We start from the raw sequence: 14,941 nt of genomic DNA, 5'->3' as shown, positions 1-14,941 counted from the left end.
TGGAAACCTTTGAATATATAGTGCAACCATGAAAGTCTTTGGTCAAAAAGTAAGGGGACTGGAGCTATGGAGCTATGCTTTAGGAAGATTAAACTGGCAGCAGTGTGAAGACTGAAATAGAAGGAATCTTCTGGAGAATTACAGACTAAAAGTACAGACCTGAACTACAATCCTGGCAAGAAGATTAGAAAGAAGTTGATAGAAAAGATAAAGAAACAAAACATACATGGTGTATTAATTGAAATATTAAGAGTGAAATATTTTTTTCAAATATTTATTCTTAAGTTTTAGGTGGACACAATATCTTTATTTTACATTTATGTGGTGCTTGAGGATTGAACCCAGCGCCCCGTGCATGCTAGGCGAGCACTCTACCACTGAGCCACAACCTTAGCCCCTTAAGGACACAGGTTTTGCATCTTAGAAAACAGAGATGTCATTAAAAAGAAATGTGAAAAAGCAGTAGAGGAAATATTATAGAAGAAGATGACAAGCTCACTATGGCAGGAAAAGTACAGCAAGGAGAGAAAAAAAGAACAGAGATTTAAAATTCACATCAAAGTTGGGACTAAAGTTATGAGGTAGCCTAGCCCAGTAGAATATTCCTATAATCCCAGTGACTCAGGAGGCTGAGGCAGAAGGATCACAAGTTTGAGGCCAGCCTCAGCAACTTAGCAAGGCTTACCTAAGCAACTTAGCAAGACCCTATGTCAAAATAAAAAATTAAGAGGCTGGGAATATAGCTCAATGGTCAAGTGCTCCTCCCTGGATTCAATCCCTAGTCCCTAAACAAACAACATACATATAGACAGGTATAGGGGTACATGAGTTAGCTGAAGAGAGGATGATAAATAATATCTGCAAATTTATAAAATCATACAGCATAATGGTACAAATTCCAGAGCCTTAGTTCAAATCCCAGTTCTGCCACTTCTGAAAAAAGCTGGGGATAAAATCATAATGTCTTGTACCTAGAATAAGAGTGTGGTGGTAAAAAACTGTCACTTTGTTTCTAAGATACAAGAAAACCCTAAAAAGTCTTAAAGAGGCAAAGTCACAGGTAATTACTACCTCCTGTTTACATATTATATGGGTCTAGACCTATCACCACACTAATTACCTTTAGTGAGGTAATGAAAAGAAGGAGGCTTCAAATCTGTAATAAATGGACATTTTAAACAAAATGAGGGTGACAAGGGGCAAAGTTGTAATGACTGTTAATCCTATATAAGGGGATATCTAGTGAATATATCTTCAAATTTTATCAAATAAGGAAGAGAAAGCAAAGGGTTCAAATCAAGCGAAAGCATTAAGCATTGAAAAACTGCAAACAGACTCCTATTACTTCTGGGATTTCTTTTATCTCACAAAGAACTAAAAAGTTACAAAGTGAACTTCTGAAAGCCTTTTACTACAAAAAAATAAGCTTGTAAAAGGTTGAGAAATAGATACTTTCTGCGGTATCAGGAGACAAACAGTAGAAACACGGCATTTAAAAAATTTAGTCGTTAATAAGTATAAATTCGTAATAAATGATAAGAAATATAACTAAAATACATCTTTTTCTATCAAGAATGCTAATATTTTCTCTCATATGTGGATACTAGACCAAAATAAGGAGGGGAAAAGGGAGTGGGAATCCCCTGAAACAGAAGGGAGATCTGTAGAACAGAGGAAGGAAGGAAAGACAGAAAAGTGGGTAACAGTGAAATAAAATTGACCAAAATATGCTATGTACATACATAAATATGCCACAGTTAACTTCATCCTTACATATATCTATAATGTACTAAGAAGTGTGTTTGCTTCCTAGAAGAATGGGAAGCCATGAGAGGAGGAGAGGTACTTCAGATGCTCTCCAAATCCTTGGTTTTAGAATACTTGGCCCATCCTAGTACACTCAGTCAGGCTGGTGGCGTTACTTGTGGCATGTGCCTTGGCTGAGGCCTCTGGGTACACTTTGGAATACTCTACAAAAGCTCAATAAGTGAGACAGACCAAAAAACAGAACTAAAGCAAGCATCTTGGTAGAGAATGGGGAGTACAAAATGATTCTTATGGTCTGAAATAACTTATGGGAAAAGGAAAAGTTGCTGCCCAGTTCTCTTATGCTGCTGATTCCGCCTACAAGCAAATTCAAAGGAGAAACCCTGAGTGCTCAAACAGGAATAAATTGGCCAGACCAAAATGGTGTCAAAGCCCCTGATGAAGAAACCCTGAGTGAATTACTGACCCATGCAAAAAATGCTGGGACCGACTGTAAATTTGATTCAAGATGCTATATGTACTCGGATGGAACCAGGCTCCCCAACTGTTGTAGGAATTGAGCCATGAACAGCAGACCTAATCAACAAAGTTACTGGTCACCTAAAGCTTTACTGGATGGGCTCTTGTATGATGTTTTTGTTTGAGTGTTTGTTTGTTTGTTTTGTTTTGTTTGAGTCTGTCAAATTCTAACATTAAAAAATCAATTTCTTGGGGCTGGGGTTGTGGCTCAGCGGTAGAGCACTTGCCTCTCACATGTGAGACCCTGGGTTCGATTCTCAGCACCACATAAAAATAAATAAACAAATGAAGATATTGTGTCCACATATAACTAAAATTTTTTTTTTAAAAAGATCAATTTCTTTCCCCAATTTAAATATTCTTGAGATGAAAGTAAAATTTGTTCCTGTAGGGAAGGCACTAATTAAAAAAAAAAAAAAAAAAACACCAAAAGTGAATAGAAGGAAGACCAGTAGAATAGAGGAAGAGGAACAGGGGGAGGAAGGGATGGAGGGAGAGAAGAAAAAGGGAAGAACTGGGAACTTAAATAGATAGAGCAAATTATATTCCATGCTTACATGATTATGTCAAAATGAACTATGTCAAAATCAAATACAGTAACAGGTATAACTCTAAAGTACTAATTAAAAAACACAAACAGTGCTATGAAAGTTTCAGCTGTTTGAGAACAAAATACTAAGAGGCAAAGTTGACACTTAAAATTATTTTAAACAATTAAAGCTAACCACATAAAGAAAAAAGAGTTATATGACAGTTAATTTTCTAAAAGAAATTACAAACAGTAATTTACTTTTTACATACAATATGCACAGATGTAATCCAGTATTAACACAGTATTTCTCCTTATTCACTCAAGGCTATTTAAACACTTGCCTTTACTTGCAAGATGAAAGATTATTTAATTACTGAGAATTGAGCTGGGGCTGTAGCTCAGTGGTAGAGCACTTGCCTAGTATGTGTGAGACCCTGGGTTTGATCCTCAGCACCACATAAAAATAAATAAAGGAATTGTGAAAAAAAAAAAAATTTAATTACTGATTGAACTCAGAGGCGCTCTACCAATAAGCTACATCCCCAGCTCTTTTTATTTTATTTTGAGACAGGGTCTCATTGAGTATTCCAGGTTGGTCTCAAACTTGCACTCCCTTCTGTCTCAGCCTCCCTAATCTCTGGGATTTCAAGCTGCACACACCCAGTGTGTTCTTAAAAAGTTCTAATACCAAATCGGACCTAAAATCCCTTTGCCAAAAAATGGCTTCCCTCACCCATTCATTACATAACCTTCAGAATGCTCTTTGACTTATCTTCATAAGGAAGTTGACAGTAAAGTTCATAAAACTCCTCTCATGAACTTTTATAACAAATACCTTAGGAATGCTAACATATTGCCATGGCTGTAATTTTTAATGTCCCCAGCTCAATAAAGAAAAATTTAAGCATCTACTAACAACTTTCTGTATGCATCAACATAAATATTTACTTTTTTAAAAGTTTCATACTGTCAAATCAAACTAAATTTGACATCCTCCTGGAGCCTGTATATAATTAACTGCAACCTAACTTGGTCAAAATATTCATTTTAAACCTTCTACATTCTATGGCAGGCAAAATTACCAAAAATTAAATATTTAAATTAGTTTCAGCATAAAGAATTAGCCCAAGATCAAGTTTATGCTACATATGCTATATACACTCTGTATAACATTGGACTCATTTATATAATGTGTACAATTCAGATAAATTGAGGACTTTCCTACCAGAAAGAATGATAAAATGAAAAACTAGACTAGAAGTTAGGAGATCACTGAAGTCCCACTTCTACAATTTCTTAGAATATTAAGGGAAGCTCACTAACTTCACTTAATCTTATTTTCAAGGGTAAAAGTAGATATACACACACATTTTAAATTTTACAACCTTAAAAGGTGTTTTTGTTTCCTGTGTTTGTCCTATTTATGACTTATCTGATGTCAGTTTGCTAGATTACTGCTGGGAAAAAGTCAAAAACTTCCCAGTTCCTTTTCTGTGATACACCTTCTATTCATGGTGACCCAAAGCAATACTGTGCAAAACAAACTCTTAAGGAAGATACAATATTAACCCATTTATAAACCCATATGCAAAAAGAAAAAAAATTCTCAAAAATTTTCTGAGTCATAAAAATTTCCTCAAACCACCAATTAGCTATTCTAGTTCATAAAAAGGAGTAGATCCCACACTACAGAACACAAATTATCTCAAGTTTTTTTCCTGTACTTCTAAAGATTAGTCTTTATATTTATGCTATTTCAGATTGAAGACAGTGTCACTCCTTTTCAAGGCTTAGATACTGTCTAACTTTTATCTTAATACCATCCTGTCCTCCTATCTTCAATAATCCTTTCTCCAATATCTCAAATCACTGCTTTATTAATCCATTCCTTTCTATAGTCCACTCTGCAGAGATATCTAATGAGAAAATAAATTGCCTGACTTCCATCTTCTAGAACACTTTCCTTTTACTGCCAAACATCTTGAACAAGTGTCTTAAAACACTTCTTTGATTTCTCATCATACACAATTTAATCCTTACAAATCAAGTTTCTCTCTATACTACACCTGTGTAATATAGGTGTAGTATATCTACGTCACCAATGACCTCTTTAAGTGCCAAATACAATAGTTTTCTCTTAAATTCAATTTTGTTTAGCTCTTCAATGACATGTGACACCAGTAAGTACCTCATTCATAAAATACTTTCCTTCCTAAGTTTTCACACTACTGTTCTCCAAACCCTTCTTTCCTTGGTCTTCCTATTCTTAGCACACTCAGTATGAACATTCCCCCAGATTTAATCCTTTTTGGAAACTATTTAGTTTTATTTTTTGTTATCAGTACACTAGCCCATCTGGGAGCTCCAGTTCCATAATTTCCACTGCCTGGTAAGCATAACTTCACACTAAATGGGATCACATTACGAAACTAACTTCCTAAAGCACCATTTGTTCAAATCATTACTCTAAAACTTTCAGTGGCTCACCCTTAGCTATCTGTAATCCAAAACAAAAAAGTACCATCCAAATATGGGTCTTTTGAGTTTCCATGGTTTTATCTGTACTGTTTTCTCCACTTAGAATGTCTTTTCTTGTTTCAATTTGTTAACTAGATCCTTTCCATCAACATTCAGCTATAATCCTTCACCATTTGACTACTATACAATAGAAATTTCTCTCTTCAGAAATTTACATGAATTTTCACCTTGAGCAGTTATTTAGGTATTTATTATGTTTTTTTATATGCAGCATCTCTTAGGTTAATTCATTACAAGATGCCTTATGCTTCTTATTAGGCTTCACTTCCTTCAACGATTCTTTTTGTCCCCCAGAATACTTTGTACAATATTCAAGTATTTATTATGTTATAATTACAGATAAGGAAATGTTCAAGTTTCTTGCGGGTTTAAGCACCAATATTACGGAAATTTTTGCTTCCTTTAAAAACATTTTTAATAGCTATATTACATATAAAAACAAGTTATAAAAATAACTAAGTGATGCTAAGGTAATGTTTCAATAAGTGAAAATATCAGCATAGCAGTATTTCGGCATTCTGAATAAGGCAGTCATGCCAGCTCCAGTCACAGCAAGTTCAAAGAGCCCATAATTCCCATTCTTCCTGAACTTTCCCTTTCCTCTGCCCCCCAGCTTCATATAGAATCCTGCCCAAAGGCCTCCATCTTTTCTCTAACCTAATGCTGATTCTGCCTCATAGCCCCACAGTTCCTCTTGCCCTCTCCTTTCTGCAGAGCCTTTTATTCCAATGTCATGTCATGTCATCTCTGTTCTCTCACCATCCAATAGTCCTGATGATAGAAATCAGCTTTCTCTCTCCTGCAATCCCAGGTCTGTTTATCCTTACCTCTTCCACTCTGGTGATAGCCAAACTTGCTTTAGTTGTAGCCTCTCTGAATAGAGGAATGGGGACATAAGAGACTCCTTTGGTTCTCTTAACTTAAAGTTCCTTTTGGAGTTCTCCATTCCTCTCTCCCAGACAGTAAATTAGACATCACACAAAAGGAAAAACAAAGGGATGAAAAGACAAGGATCTGACAAGAGGGCAGTCTGACCTGTTACCCCAGGGTACTCAACTATGAGGCAAACAGTAAGCACCAGGGCTATGCCACAGTGGAAAAGACTGATGCAGTTAAGTGGTGCAGGATGATGAGATTTATACTGGAGGGCAGACAGGTTTCTTGGTGAGCAGAAGTCTAAAAGAAGTTATATGTCAAGAGAGAAGAGAAGTTAAAAGGAGGGTTGACTGAGGGAACACAGTAGTTACAAGACTAATTTTGCTTCAAACTTCTCTTATAGAAGTTTCTAACAGGAAAAAGAAATAAAGTCATTCTTCATGCTCTGAAGGACAGACAAATGGAAGAGACGGAGGTAACAAACATAAAATTTCTGTGTTAATAGCTGCGCATGGTGGCACATGCCTGTCCAGTGGCCTGGGAGGCTGAGGCAGGAGAATTAGGACTTCAAAGCCAGCCTCAGCAAAAGCAAGACGTTAAGCAACTCAGTGAAACCCTGTCTCTAAATAAAATACAAAATAGGGCTGGGGATATGGCTCAGTCATTGATTGTCCCTGAGTTCAATCCCCGGTACAAAAGAAAAAAAAATTCTATGGTACTAAAAATAAATAAATAAATAAAGACCTACTGACAACTAAAAAACACTTTAAAAAAATATTTGGAATAAATACTAGTTCATACTGTGGGTAATGTGTTATTATGTTTTCCCAAATAAGAAAGGAGATTTAAGATACTACACAGAATACAAAGAATATAAAGATATGAAACCACACTAAAGTCAGCTGCAAGTACCCCTCAACTCAAAATAAATTCCATGAGACTGTAGACTACTTTTCTTCTCTGTTACATCTCTAGTACCTAGAACATGAAAGCATTCAGTAAATACCAGTTAAATGAATGATGAATGTTGAAAAAGGATATCCAAGCTATGCTATTTCCTTTGGGACTTTTTCCCCTTTATGCTTAATCTCTGATCCAACATGCCTTTGTTTGATTTTATCTAAAAGATAACAATACATCTGGGGGACACCGGGGTTGTGGCTCAGTGGTAGAGTACTCACCTAGCATGCACAAGGCACCGGGTTTAATCCTCAGCACCACATAAATGTAAAATAAAAATATTGTGTCCACCTAAAACTTAAGAATAAATATTTTTTTTAAAAATAGGTCTGGAGATAGAGCTCAGCAATAGAACACTTGCCTAGCATGCCTAGCACCAGGAAGAAATAAAACAACTTGCTTCTAGGTTCTTTAGCAGAAATAGCTATGGTTTCAACACAATATGAAATCATACATTTTAAAATGGTAAATTCTGTTATTTGTTACAAAATTAAAAACAAAAACAGGGCTGGGGGTTTAGCTCCGTGGTAAAGCACATGCCTAGCCATGTATAAGGCTCTGGGTCTGATCCCTTGCACTGCAAAGGAAGCCAACATCCCTAAAGACCTAAAAAGAGCATGCTACAGGGACACTGCTACATCGATGTTCATAGCAGCACAATTCACAATAGCAAGACTGTGGAACCAACCTAGATGCCCATCAATAGACGAATGGATTAAAAAAATGTGGCATTTATTCACAATGGAGTATTACTCTGCTTTAAAAAATGACAAAATCATAGAATTTGCAGGGAAATGGATGGCATTAGAACAGATTATGCTAAGTGAAGCCAGCCAATCCCTAAAAAACAAATGCCAAATGTCTTCTTTGATATAAAGAGAGTAACTAAGAACAGAGTAGGGACGAAGAGCATGAGAAGAAGATTAACATTAAACAGGGATGAGAGGTGGGAGGGAAAGGGAGAGAGAAGGGAAATTGCATGGAAATGGAAGGAGACCCTCAGGGTTATACAAAATTACATACAAGAGGAAGCAAGGGGAAAGGGAAAAATAATACAAGGGGGAGAAATGAATTACAGTAGAGGGGGTAGAGAGAGAAGAGAAGAGGGAAGGGGAGGGGAGGGGAGGGGGGATAGTAAAGGATAGGAAAGGCAGCAGAATACAACAGACACTAGTATGGCAATATATAAATCAATGGAAGTGTAACTGATGTGATTCTGCAATCTGTATATGGGGTAAAAATGGGAGTTCATAGCCCACTTGAATCAAAGTGTGAAATATGATATATCAAGAACTATGTAATGTTTTGAACAACCAACAATAAAAAAAAAAAAAAAAAAACAAAGGAAGCCAACAAACAAACTTCATAGAAGTACTTTGTATGAAGAAACAGAAAGGAATTAACCATAGAAGATAAAATGAAAAAGCTCCGGTACTTTTTCCTGTCTCTAATTTTTTATAATAAGATGTTTAATACGTTATAACTTACAATACTACCTCCTGCCAATCTCATAATGGACTGAAATTAGCAGTAAGGGATAAGTAAGACTAGCACACCTGTGTGGTCTCACATAGGAAATAAACGGGTTTTGTTCTATTTTTTTTTTTTTTTTTTAAGTTGTAGATGGACATCATGCCTTTATTTATCTTTTTATGTGGTGCTGAGGATCGAACCCAGTACCTCACACATGCTAGGCAAGTGATCTGCCAATGAGATACAGTCCCAGCCCCGGGTTTTGTTCTATATTACCATTTTCCCTGTCATTAGAAAGGGTTCACTGAACTGCCTCTACATCAAGAAACTTTTTCTTCTTTGCAGAATTGGCCTATTGAAACAATGTTTCTCTGAAATATCAGCAGTGCAAAGTGAGTATTAACAAAACTAAAGCAAAATTCTGTTCATATGTAGCAACTTGTTTCTTCAGTAAGAGGGTGTGACCTCCAGCATGCTTTTTGTTTTGTTTTTTTGCCCCCTGAATCCTTTCTGAACTGCATCATTTTCATGTGCACAGATACATGTCACATATCTAAGATATTGCTGTAAAAGACTCAAATCAAGCTGGCTGTGCTGGTGCATGCTTGTAATCCCAGCAGCTCAGGAGGCTGAGGCAAGAGGTTCAGCCTCAGTAACTTATTGAGACCCTATGTCTAAATAAAATATAAAAAATGGCAAGGCTTGTGGCTCAATGGTTAAGTGTCTCTCGGTTCAATCACCAGTTCCCTCCCCACCAAAATTAAAATAAATAAATAAAGACATGACTTTAAATCATGATCATTGAAAAAGATCTATTTTGTTTTTTAGAATCTCTATATGATTAAGGAAAAACTAATGGCTCAAAACTGTTGTAACGGGGCTGGGAGTATAGCTCAGATGGTAGAGTGCTTGTCTCACAAGCACAGGCCCTGGACTCAATCCCCAGCACCAAAAAAAAAAAAAAAGAAGAAGAAGAAAGAAAAGTGTTGTACAACAGTCAACTGGATCAATTGTAGCATAAGTTGGCAAAGATATAAAAAGTAGTCTTTTTGGAAAAAAAAATCTACATTAAGCTTTGGAATCCTAGTTATAAATTGAACACCAATGAATAAATCCCTCTAGGGCTGCCTTTATTGTTGGTTATTTAATGTCAACTAAAGAAAATATTGGGAGAAAGCCTCACAAAACAAAACAAAGGTATTAAAAGATTTAAGAGATAAGACTTAGGGTTGGGGTTGTGGCTCAGAGGTATAGCACTCGCCTACCATGTGTGAAGCACTGGGTTCGATCCTCAGCACCACATAAAAATAAAATGAAGATATTGTGTCCACCTATAACTACAAAATAAATATTAAAAAGAAAAAAAGAGACAAATTTAAATCATCTGTGAGCAACAATGAAAGCCTAGACCATATACTAATTTTTCCCCCAAACTTGGTTTTGTGGACACAGTTTTGTAGTTAAAAGCATGAGATTAAATGACTTAACAATATTTACATTTTAAAGGCAATGTTGTTGTCTATTCTTGTATGTAATCTCAATATCTATCTCTTCCTCCCTCTCTTTTGGTAGTGGTACTGGAGATTAAACCCAGGCAGGCAAATGCTCTACCCCTGAACTACGTCTCTACCCCCACCCCACCCCCCCACCACACACACCTACCATCCTTTAAATTTTATTTTAAGACAGGGTTTCCCTAAAATGTCAAAGCTGACCTTTAATTTGCAATCCTCTTGACTCAGTCTTCCTCTTGAGTAGCTGGGGTTATAGGCATGCACCACCACACCCCAGAGTATGCCATCTCTTTTTTTAAGGATCTAAAGGAGTTATATATCCTTCAGTGATATTGCAGTGAAATTTATAGAAAACTTCCAATGTTATGATTGTATTTGCAACTTTAGAGAGTCACAAAGTTATTTTTGCAAGATATATCTCACCCAGATTAAGCATTGTCCATACATTTCATAATTTGACACATTCTTAACAATTCAAAGTACAATAAAACCAAGCCTTGATAGCACTGTAAGTAGGATCTAAACTTTTTGATCATACAAAATACAGGTTACATTATATCCAGTGTACATTACAAAAGTCTATGCTATCACATAGACTTTAACTGCATTTAGAACTTAACTGTATTTAAACTTCAAAAAATTATTCTGATGATTTTTTAAAAAATTATAATCCTGGCCAATTTCAAAGCTATAGTGCATATTTTTCTTTCTGAAGAAAACTAGTTAAACATAGAAACACTGAAAAACACAGGAAATATTCTACTATGCATAAGTTATGGTAAAATTTTTTTTTAAATATATATTTTTTTTAGTTGTTGATGAACCTTTATTTATTTGTATGTGGTGCTGAGAATCGAACCCAGTGCCTCACACATGCTAGACAAGTGCTCTACCGCTGAGCCACAACCCCAGCCCCAAGTTATGGTAAAATTATAAAAGGTTTTAAAGCAAGCAACAAAATCACTAGTTTTTTTGTTTGTTTTTAATATATTCAGGGCTGGGAGTGTGGCTCAGCTGTCAAGCACTTACATAGCACTTGGGAATCCTTGGGTTCAATGCTAAGCACCACAAATTAATTAATCAACTAATCAATATTTTAAAAATATTAAGCCAGGTACCATGTGCCTGCCAGCCTACAATCCTGGTTGCATGAGACTGAGTCAGGAGAATCCCTTGAGCTCAAGAGTTTAAGCAACCCATGCAATATAAGGAGACTCCTTCCCAATAAAGAAAAGAGGAGCCAGGTGTGGAGGCACACACCTACACTCCCAGCTATTCAGGAAGAAGAAGCAGAAAAATCTCAAGTTAGAGGCCAACTGGGCAATTTAGGGAGACCCTATCTCAAAAAAAAAGGCGGGGGTGAGGATGTAGCTCAGTGGTAGAGTACTCCTGTTTTCAATCCCCAGCAGAAAGTGCAGGGAGGGGACAAGGAAAACAAAAGAAAAAATAAATGTACTGAGCATCATATCCTAGAAGCTGGGGACAGAAAGATCAAAGACACATTCCTTTCTCTCACTGAATTTATGTTAATTCAGAAAGGGAGAGAACAATTAAACAATTACAATGTATGATTAAATAATACAATGGACAAGAGTATACATTGTTGCAAATACCAAAGGTCAAGTAAAACCTGCAGAGGCTTTCTGAACAAAATGATATAGGCTTAGATCAAAAAAACTACAGTTGGAATTAGCCAGACTTGAGCTGAGGAAAGATATTTGGGAATTTGGACTTTGCCCTAAGGCAACAGAAAACTAACAAGTTTTAAGCAGAAAAATGACCATGTTAAAATCTGCATATTAGCAAATAATATGGCTGAAGTGAAGAATGAACCAGAGTGAAATAGCATAAGAGGCAGGTAGTGGAGAGAAGCTACTTATGTTTGCAGGTGTTTTGGAGTAGAGATGATGAGAGATTAGAAAAGAAAACTGGAATAGGCAACTGGCTGGATGTTGATAGAGGGAAGGACAGAAAAGCCAAAGATTATCCCCAGATTTCTTGACCTGGTAATTGAGGAAATGACAGTACCAATTTACTATTTCCTTTCTGTTAGAAATATCTTCAAGGCCCTAAAAATATTGCAGTTTATCTTCAGTTACACACATTGATATAAATAAAACAAAAAATATTTTAGATTTGATTCTGGCATGTGATTTTTATCTCTTTATTTCACATAAAATAGTATTAAAGTAGTCCGTATTTCCACAAGCATACATCAACATGAAAGAAAGGAAGCTTGGTTAGCACAGAAATAATGCTTAGTGCATGAAGAAGGCCAGCTTGAAACCAAGGTTTGCCATTCAAAGAGAATCCACATTTTAAAATACCACCAAAACACAGTGTCTCAAAAATACTTTGCTTGAACTTATATTATTAAAGCAAGCAGAGAAGTAGTTCTTCATGAAAACCTGACAGACTTTTTTAAAAATAATTGACAAAGTGAATAAGAAAAAGGATACCAAAAAAAAAAAAAAAAACTACTCTGAAATCCAATAGCCAGAACAGAAGGCAGAAGCCTTCAAAACCCACTCATTCATTCAGAAATACTAGGTGACCTAAACTTAAATAGATTAGTGTGACTAAAGCAGATAAGACTCTGATAAAGTACTATCATTTTGTCTCTAAAAGGCTACATCCAGTATTGTAGAAAAATATAGTCTACTCTAAGTAAGGAAGTATTCATTCCTTAAACACTGTAACACCTAATAAACAAATCTCATATTAAGTTAATGAATCAATGTGCTTATAATGTATATATTTATGTATTTATATTGGAGCAGCATATTAGAAGAAATTTCTTTTTGTATTTGCAAAAAACAAATCTATTACTTGAATTCTGTTAGAGCAGTTTTATACATCACAAAACAAGAATTTCCTCACATTAATCCCAACTCTGGAGGCTGAGGGAAGAGAATCAAAAATTTGAGGCCAGCCAATAATTTAGCAAGACCCTGCCACAAAACAAAAACTAAAAAGGACTGGGGATGTAGTTCAGTGGTAAAGTGCCCCTGGATTCAATATCTAGTACCAAAAAAAAAGAGAAAAAAAAATTCCTCACATTGAATGGATTAATTAATCTATGAAATAAAAATCAGATACTCCATACTACCAGTACCTAGCAACCTCCTTCACCCAACTCCCATAGGCTTCTCCCACACACTATTTCATCAGTTATCTAGGGAGTCTGGGAGGTGCAGGGGTTATTCTTACCCTTGCATAACAGCTAACATTTTAGCTAGTAATATGCTCAAAGAATGTGTTCAATTAATTATAAAAAATGAATGAAAACTATCTATTTTCATCATTTTTTCCTTTAGCCTGTGTAGTAAAAGAACCCAATTCTCATTAAAAGTTCCCTTGCCAACTCTAAAGATCTTGATGACTCTTTCTGACTGCTAGCACCAAGAGACCATATTCCCATGAGGACCACCAAAATCAAATCTCTCCAAAAAGCAGGCATGGTGGCCCACACCTGTAATCCAGTGACTTGGGAAACAGAGGCAGGAGGATGTCAAATTGAAGGACAGCCTCAGCAACTGAGCAGACCTTATCTCAAAATAAAGTGACCTTGAATTAAATCCCCAGTACCATTAAGAAAAAAATTTAACAAATAATAAAAACAAAGTTTTTCAAACATTTGTCATTTAGGCGAAGAAAACTTTCCTTTTATAGCTAAACAAATATCTTGTTCTTCTTTAGTTGTCTTAACTTTCCAGTCATTGGGCATTGTTTTACAATAATTTAAAATTTGTGATACCTCTTGAAAGATGGGGCTAATACAATAATAAGATTACAACGCTGACTACAGAACGTCTACTGCTGAACAAAATGATTTTTATACTTCAATGTAGGGGAAAAAATGCCTCAGGAAAGAACATATGCCTAACTCTGTAAATGTTTTAAAAATTAGCATAATCAGATGTTCTCTTTGTTAATAGGAAACCTAAATCTCCCCTCCTTCGACGGTTCCTACCAAGTTTTGCCATGAAATGGAGGTTAGGGATCAGACTTAGAATGCTAAGACTTACCCTCCTAGAACCGAAAGAGGGAAGAGAAACCAGAGAAGAGAAACACAGCGAGGAAAAGAAAAAAGAAAAAAAAAAAAAAAAGCAGCTCTAACGTGCCGGAGGGTCTACTTAACAAGAAAAAGACATTCTTGAATCGATTTACTAGGAGTAACGAGGGGCGAACTCCGAAGTCTAGGGAAGAAGGTGCTGGAGTCCAGTGACAATGAGAACCGCTCTTCTCCAGGAGCTCCGGCGCCAAGAGCAGCCAGTGCCTCGCCTGACCCCTCTTTCCGTTCGCACGTCAGGGGCGAGACCCACCTGGAGACCGCCATGGCCGAGAGCCGGCGGTTCGGAGCGCCCCGCGAGCTACTCGCCGCGCCGCTGAGGCGCTAGTTTCCAGAGAGTAGAGCGGCGCAGGCCCAGGCCGCGGAGCCGAGGGGAGCGGCCGGTGCGGTGCGAGTCGTCCCGGAGCGGGCCCTCGGGCATCTGCTCCGCCACCTACCGGAGGTCGTCCCCGCCGCAACCGGGAGCTGGGATCTGAGACAGCGGCGGAGGCGGCAGTCCTCCGACCCGCACGACTTCAAACCCGGTGCCCCCAGCCCCGCTCTTTGCTGACGCAGGCGTCGGCACGCCGGACTGAGCGTCAGCGCGCCGGAAATGACATCAGCTCACCGCGAGGGGCTGCGCTCAGCGGAGGAGTGAAAGGAGCTGGAGAGGCCGGTTCCTGGCCCTGGTGCTTGAAAACAAAGCTCTGC

The 14,941-nt window shown here is 37.2% G+C and overlaps 1 protein-coding gene and 1 pseudogene across 2 annotated transcripts in view; one reads left to right on the top strand and one right to left on the bottom strand.

Moving 5' to 3' along the window:
* The window catches only part of Btaf1 (B-TFIID TATA-box binding protein associated factor 1), a 91,581-nt gene extending 77,006 nt beyond the window's left edge, over window positions 1-14,575 (bottom strand). For both annotated transcript variants that reach the window (XM_076834631.1, XM_076834632.1), the window contains exon 1: window positions 14,505-14,575. In XM_076834631.1, coding sequence (XP_076690746.1) covers window positions 14,505-14,518 — 14 coding nt within the window. In that variant the 5' untranslated portion in view covers window positions 14,519-14,575. The remainder of the gene's footprint in view (window positions 1-14,504) is intronic.
* Window positions 1,852-2,457, top strand: LOC143381492 (peptidyl-tRNA hydrolase 2, mitochondrial-like; annotated as a pseudogene).
* Window positions 14,576-14,941: the final 366 nt, after the last annotated feature.

This window comes from Callospermophilus lateralis, chromosome 15, assembly GCF_048772815.1.
Source record: "Callospermophilus lateralis isolate mCalLat2 chromosome 15, mCalLat2.hap1, whole genome shotgun sequence".
In the NCBI taxonomy this organism is placed as follows: Eukaryota; Metazoa; Chordata; class Mammalia; order Rodentia; family Sciuridae; genus Callospermophilus; species Callospermophilus lateralis.
Note: the sequence above shows the minus strand (reverse complement) of the source record. Positions and strands in the feature narration are given on the sequence as shown.